Source organism: Leucoraja erinacea, chromosome 30 (assembly GCF_028641065.1).
Source record: "Leucoraja erinacea ecotype New England chromosome 30, Leri_hhj_1, whole genome shotgun sequence".
Classification (NCBI taxonomy): domain Eukaryota; kingdom Metazoa; phylum Chordata; class Chondrichthyes; order Rajiformes; family Rajidae; genus Leucoraja; species Leucoraja erinaceus.
In genome coordinates, this window is record NC_073406.1 from 6,848,066 (window position 1) to 6,855,425 (window position 7,360).

At 49.8% G+C, this 7,360-nt stretch overlaps 1 protein-coding gene across 2 annotated transcripts in view; it reads left to right on the forward strand.

The window, feature by feature from the left end:
* LOC129711580 (paired box protein Pax-7) overlaps nucleotides 1-6,858 on the forward strand; it is a 123,830-nt gene extending 116,972 nt beyond the window's left edge. For both annotated transcript variants that reach the window (XM_055659299.1, XM_055659300.1), the window contains exon 9: nucleotides 5,975-6,858. In XM_055659299.1, coding sequence (XP_055515274.1) covers nucleotides 5,975-6,090 — 116 coding nt within the window. In that variant the 3' untranslated portion in view covers nucleotides 6,091-6,858. The remainder of the gene's footprint in view (nucleotides 1-5,974) is intronic.
* The last annotated feature ends 502 nt before the right edge of the window (nucleotides 6,859-7,360 follow it).

The following is a 7,360-nucleotide window of genomic DNA, read 5'->3' on the forward strand; positions in this document are numbered from 1 at the left end:
TCACATTTTGTTGCCAAGTCCCTGGCCCCAATCCCAAACACACGTGCTGTGGATTTTCCCTAACTGAGGGGGAAATTTCTCCAGAAATTAGGAGGGCAAAAAGGTAAAATGAGATAGCGCTGGCAGATAATATTAAGGAAACTCCAAAGGGATTTTATGAGTACATTAAGGGAAAGGGGGTAACTAGAGAGGGAACAGGGCCCCTCAGAAACCAAAGCAGTCATATGTGTGAAGCCGCAGGAGATGGGACAGTCAATACAGATGTCTTGGGGGTTGAGCAGGTTGAGCAGGTGCTGAATGTCCTAAGCCATATGAAGGTAGATAAACCTCCCAGGCCTCATCAGATATATTTGAGGGCGCTGTGGGAAGCTAGAGAATAAATTGTGGTCACCCTGGCTGAGATATATAAATCATCATTAGACACGGGTGAGGTGGCTAATTTTATGCCTCTATGTAAGAAGTACTGCAAGGAAATTCCTGGGGATTATAGACCAGCAAGCCTAACATCTGTGGTAGGTAAATTACTGGAGATTATTCTGAGGAATAAGATACATATGTATTTGGATGAACATGGGCTGATTAAGGATAGTCACCATGGTTTTGTTGAAGATCATGCCTCACAAATCTGATTGCGTTTTTTGAAGTAGTAACCAAAAAGGTCGATGAGGCATTGATAAGGTTCCGCATGATAGGCTGCCCGGGAATGTTAGATCGCATAAGATCCAGAGAGAGCTAGCTGGCTCCATGGAAGGGTAGAGGATGATGGCGGAAGGTTGTTGTATGGACTGGAGGCTTGTGACTCGTGATGTACCTCAGTGATCAGTGCAGGGTCCATTGCCCCGTGTGGTTTATATCACCAATTTTAAAGCGAATGGAGAAAGCACGATTAATAATTAAATAATAATTAAAGTGGGTTGTATCATAGATAGCGATGATGGTTATCAACAATTAAATCAGTTGGGCAAGTCGGCTGAGGAATGGTTAATGGAGTTTAATGCAGATAAACGCAAGATGTTGCATTTTGTGGAGTCAAACAAGGGCAGGACCTACACAGTGCACAGCAGAGCCCTGGGAATGTAGTTGAGCAGAGGAATCTAGCAGTGAAGGTGAGAGTGGTGCACTTGAAAGTGATGTCACAAGTAGATATGGTAGTCAAGAAGGCTTGCAATACATTGGCCTTCATCAGTCAAGGTATTGAGTATAGAAGTTGGGATGCTATGTTACAGTTGTACATGGCGCTGATGAGGCTGCATTTGGAGTATTGTGTTCCATTTTGGTTACCCTGCTATAGGGAGGATGTTATTTAGCTGGAAAGAGTGCAGAGAAGATTTACGAGGATGTTGCCTAGAGTTGAGGGCCTGTGCAACGGGGAGAGGTTTAGCAGGTTAGGACTATATTCCCTGGAGCATGGGAGGATGATGTGTGCCCTTATAGAGGTGTATAAGATCAAAAAGGGGGATTGGGTGAATGCACAGAGTCTTTTCCTTAGAGTAGGAGAATTAAGAACCAGAGGGCATAGGTTTAAGGTGAGAGGGGAAACATTTAATAGTAACCTGAGATGCAACCCATCTCTAGTCAGTACTTGAACGAGAGACTTAGGGAGAGGCTGAGTTATTCAGGCTATTCAGCCTGAGAAACACCCAGGGATACAAAATATGTTAGTGCAGTGAAACACAATGTGCTGGAGAAACTCAGTAGGTCAGGCAGCATCTGTGGAGGGAATGAATAGGCGATTTTAAGAATCTGGACATGGTCTGGAAAAGGTTCGCCATCCAGAAGGTCACCTGACCATTTACCTGTAGACATGCTGCCTGACCTACTGAGTTCTTCCTGCACTCTGTGTTTAGCTCAAGATTCCAGCGTCTGCAGTGTCTTGAATTGACATATGTTTCTGCAGCCATGGTGCCTCAATGGTGACAAAGAAGCCTTTGGACCAGCTTTGACTTTGATATCCCCGACTTAACGTAAAGCACAGAGGTCTGAGTAATAAATACTGGGCCTGCCGGCAACAATTACATCCTGTAAACAAAATTAAACCTGACCAAATACAGCACTGACCAAATACATCTACAGAGTGCCTGCCCTCAACAATGCTGTCAGGAGACACTGTTTGAATGAAGGACTTGATCCTCATTTCACCCCTAAATAGTCTGCCATTCACTTGGGATGGTGATGGGATGGGCTTGGAAGTGACAGTCAAAACATGTGACAAACGCACAGCAGAATGATACACTGTACATCCTGTCACCAAATCTGAACTCCGGCACTCAGTACTCAGTGTCTGGACCCCCCCAATGTGGGCGTCACAACCCGGACATCCCATAGCTGGTCTGTCCATGGAGAAGACTGCGAAACAAATTATTACCTCGTCTCCTTATCTCACTGTCTTCTCATCTCTGGCCTTTGTCCATCCATCTAGCAAATCCCCCCCCCCCCCCCCCCCCCCCCCCCCCCCACCCCCTCAACTGTGTCCACATCAGTAGCCAGGCTTTGTCTCGCCCCCACCTCTCTTTTCCAGCTTTCTCCCCTCCACCACAGTCAATCTGAAGAAGGGTCTCGACCCAAAATGTCGCTTATCAATGTTCTGCAGAGATGCTGCCTGACCCGCTGAGTTACTCCAGAACTTTGTGTATTTTTATGTAAACCAGCATCTCCAGTTCCTCGTGTGTAAATTCCCGATTGGGCCCAGCAAACCCCCAACCCAGAGATTGATGGTGATAGGCAACGTCTAAGGGGAAGAAGGGCCTGCTGGCAGCCATGCCATGCCATGATACATTCACTGGGCTACCGAGCATGCTCAGTACATTAATTAGCCAATCCAGCCTGGTGCCAAGGAATATCAAAGACTTTGTGCGAGACCGTGAAGTGAATTTAAATAGAAATGACAGCTCGGTAATAAGGCTTTCCATCGAACACCGCTCCCCCCTTTGGGGCAAAGAGATGACAAGCTCTTCAAGCTGAAAACGTTGTTTACTTAGCAGGCATGATTGTCTGGTGTGCCAGCTTTGCACACAACACTTCTTGGCAGAGTAACCGGAGAGGTAATGAACAGTGAGCAACCATTATCCAACGCGAATCAAGACATTTAAATACAGGAGCACATCACTGCACTCTCAAAGCCCGGGGTCTGTAAGTGTGGGACCCTCACAGAAAGTGGGGGGGGGGGGTGGGGGGGGGGGGGGGGGGGGAGCAGTCCCTCAGGAGAAAACTTGGAGACACAAGAATCTGGAATCTTGAGCAAAACACTGTCCCACACCGAGTGAGTCGGGCAGTATCTGTGGTGAGAAATGGGGACTTGATGGGACGAATGGCCTAATTCTGCTTCTACAACTTATGAACTTACGAACACGACCCTTCTCAGACCTTAGAGGAAGGGTCCCAACCTAAAACGTCGTCTGCCCATTCCTTCCGCAGATGCTGCCTGACCCGCTGCGTCACTCCAGCACTTTTTGTGTTTTTGCTCAGGAGCAAACTTGCTGGGAATTGCGCATGGCTTTCTCGGAGATTTTTTTTTTTGCAATTATTTGCTGGGAATTTGAGTCAAAGTCAGCAACAAGCTCTCATGAGTTGAATCTCCCAATCCACCACTGCTCTTGGTTGGGGCTCCGGCCAGCACCGCAGCGCCTGATCACCATCTAGTGACCGCATCTGGCGAGGACAGGTTGCTTAAAGTGTCCTGGAACACTCTCAGACACGCACCGACAGACTGGAATCTTGAGCAAGATACAAAGTACTGGAGTAACTCAGTGGGTCAGGCAGTATCTGTGGAGTGAAATGGACAGGTGACATTTCGGCTCGGGACCCTTCTTCAGACATTAGATTGGCAGAAACTGATGTCATTCGAGATCTCACCTTCCTAATTTCCTTAAATCAATCGAGTCTACAGCGTTCAACTCTCCTCCTTGCCCCCATTTGGCGGTTGTGCTTTCTGCCCCAGTACAGCCTCTTCCCAACAGCCAGCAGGCTCCTGAACACCAACCTCAACTGTGAGGAACTTTGGTTGCACTAAGGATTTTACGGTTATTATTTCCACTAGTATTGAGGTTATTAATTTATTCTGTTTATTATATCTGTGTGTATTCTGTTTACAGGCGTGTTGTTCTGCTGCAAGTAAGAATGTAATTATTGTCTTGTACATATGGGTCATTAGTTTAGAGATACGGTGTGGAAACAAGCCCTTTGGCCCACTGAGTCCGCGCCGACGGGAGAATGTACAAACTCCGTACAGACAGCACCCAGAGTCAGGATCGAACCCGGGTCTCTACTGCTGCGCCAGCGTGCTGCACCACAAATGTTGACACTCATGACACTTGAATTCCCTCCTTAAAATTTCCTTTCACTCTCACACCTCCTCGGGGCCATCCTTTAAACCTTCCCTGTTCACCAAGGCTCCAGCTCCTAGCCCGAAACTGGAAATCTTTCAAACCCCGACTGTTGCGCCCCGATATGATCAGGGCGAAGGCGGGGTGGGGCAGAGCAAGCCCTGCCCACCGGACAGCAACACCTTGCCCACGGGGTGGTCAATGTTCCCAACCTTCAACCATGCTTCTGAATAAACCGTGTCCGGATGCACAGCTGGGAGAGATGGGTTCAGGGCTTGTTCAGAACACCCCCCCCCCCCCCCCCCCCCCGCTGAGAAAACCCATGGGCATTCCCAATAGACAATAGGTGCAGGAGTTTGGCCCTTCAATGTGATCATGGCTGATCATCCCCAATCAGTACCCCGTCCCTGCCTTCTCCCCATATCCCCTGACTCCGATATCTTTAAGAGCCCTATCTAGCTCTCTCTTGAAAGCATCCAGAGAACCAGCCTCCACCGCCCACTGAGGCAGAGAATTCCACAGACGGGAATTCCCACACGGGACTCACGCCGGCACTCCTCAGCGGGGTCAGCGGCAGGTGGCAAATCTTGCACCTTGGGACCTCTGCCCGTGTTTTTGAAACGAGTCACACCGTCAGTTGTCGTGGGCAGGGGAAGAGGGAGTGTTTGTTTACCCTAATGCACTTTCTTTAGTCAGAGGACGGCGAATCTGTGGAAGTTTGTGCCACAGTGGGCTGTGGAGGCCAAGTCAATGGGAATTTCTCAGGTGGAGATTGATAGAAGCTGATTAGTGTGGGTGTCAGGGGTTATGTAAGTAAGTAAGCTTATGGGCCAAGTATTCACATACAAGGAGTTTAAGAGGGAACTGCAGATGCTGGAGAATCGAAGGTTACACAAAAAAGCTGGAGAAACTCAGCGGGTGCAGCAGCATCTATGGAGCGAAGGAAATAGGCAACGTTTCGGGCCGAAACCCGACAGGGTTTCGGCCCGAAACGTTGCCTATTTCCAACGTTGCCTGTTTCCTTCGCTCCATAGATGCTGCTGCACCCGCTGAGTTTCTCCAGCTTTTTTGTGTAACCTTCACATACAAGGAATTTGCCTTGGTGCTCCGCCCACAAGTAACAACATGACATACAGTGACAGCTACGAATGACTCAGAAAACACTAAACATTAATAATAATAATAAAATATTAATGATAAAACTCCATTGATCAAGCATGTAAACCAACAAAATACCAGATCAAAGTGGAGGCTACAGATTTTTGGCTGTTGAGTAGAGCAACTACTCGTGGATAAAAAAACGTTTTTATGTCTGGCTGTGGCAGCTTTGACAGTCCGGAGTCGCCTTCCAGAGGGAAGTGATTCAACGAGTTTGTGGCCAGGGTGAGAGGGGTCAGAGATGATCTTGCCCGCTCACTTCCTGGCCCTTGCAGTGTACAGTTCGTCAATGGAGGGAAGGTTGATGGGGAGCAGACAGGAGAATGGGGTTGAGAAGGAACGAGAGTTGGTTGAATGGAGGAGGAGACTTGATGGACCGAATGGCCTAATTCAGCTCCTACAACGTGTGAATTTGTGAACGTCTGGTGTCTTTGCTTTGTGTTTGTTTATCCTGATACATCTTCCGCTCTCTCTCTCTCTCTCTCTCCCCCAAGGTGCGGTGGACTATCTGACCAAGAACGTGAGCCTGTCCACGCAGAGGCGGATGAAGCTGAGCGAGCACTCGGCTGTCCTGGGATTACTGCAGGTGGAGACGGGCCAAGCTTACTGAGAGCCGGCGGGCTCCGCGCAACGCCCCCGAGGGAACCTGTGGCCGGGCGAGCGGCCGTCTCTGACACCCCACCCGGCTGGACAATTCCAGCCACCTCTCCATCTCCGCCCTCCTCCATCGGCGCCCCGCCAAACCCACCCGCCACACGTGTATCTCCAGTCCCGGCCGATGCTTGCAGCTTAGAATCGCCCCTCTCCCGTATATACGGTACACTGGAAGCTCTGTAAGAGTGTAAACTTTTTTAAATTGCTGTTCAAATTGCAACCCCCCTCCCTCCCTCTTCCCCCTTGACCCGACACAAACTCAGAGCCCAGAGGCGGAGCTGTGACCCTTCCACCCCCCCACCCCGCCACCAATTCCGTGGACACATGGGCGCTGGACAAAGCAGGAGAGAAGTCCGGGGGTAACCTGCTGCAACGCCTCTTCTCGCCAGCCACGAAATCCAAACTTCAGGCGTACGACGTCGGGGCAGTCCGTGCGCCGGCTGGCTTCGCCCATCCAGGTAGCGACTGAGGTCCCCGCCGTGTCAGAGGAAGGTTCCGCTCCTTCAGCTGGAAGGGGAGATTGTGGCTGAGAAGCGCCCGCTCTCCGGGAGCCTCCACTCCTGCCACAGAATCTTCAGATAGACTTCAGCAAGAAAGCGCCGTGCAGAGACACCCACAAACTGTGTGTTGGGACTGGGGGAGGGAGGGTGGGGTCGCAAGTAAACGTCTGTGATTTGTAACTATTTTTAATTCTAATGAATGCAAAGTATCAATGGGGGGGGGGGGGGGGGGGGGGGGGGGGGGGGGGGGGGGGGGGGGGGGGTGGCAAGTACATATAAACATTCCAGCGTGGATTTACAGGAAACTGTTTGACTGTGTGGCGCTGAGTTATCCGTGTAGTTTGTTTCTAAAGGACTCTTCACTTGATTGAGGTTTAACGGTGGGCCTCAGACCCGCGCTGTATCCTGTCTCTGTTACCCTGCCCTTAGTCCAGGAAGAATCGTTCATAAAAGGGGGGTTTTCGTGTCACCTACACAGTGGCTCGGGACAGCTTATAGTTTCCAAGAAGGTTGTTTCAATATAAATGGATTCGGATATTTCACATCCTGGTGAAGAAGTGTGAGTTTCAGCAAAAGCAAGGACTACATTCCCCGGTAACGGGCTCCTTGTAAAGACTGTGGACTAACAGAATGAAGGGGTTTTGGTAATCCAGTCAGTCCTTCCTTCACGCTGAACCGTCCCTGTCCCCATTACACATGGACGGCGCCATCGTAACTTGGCAAAGC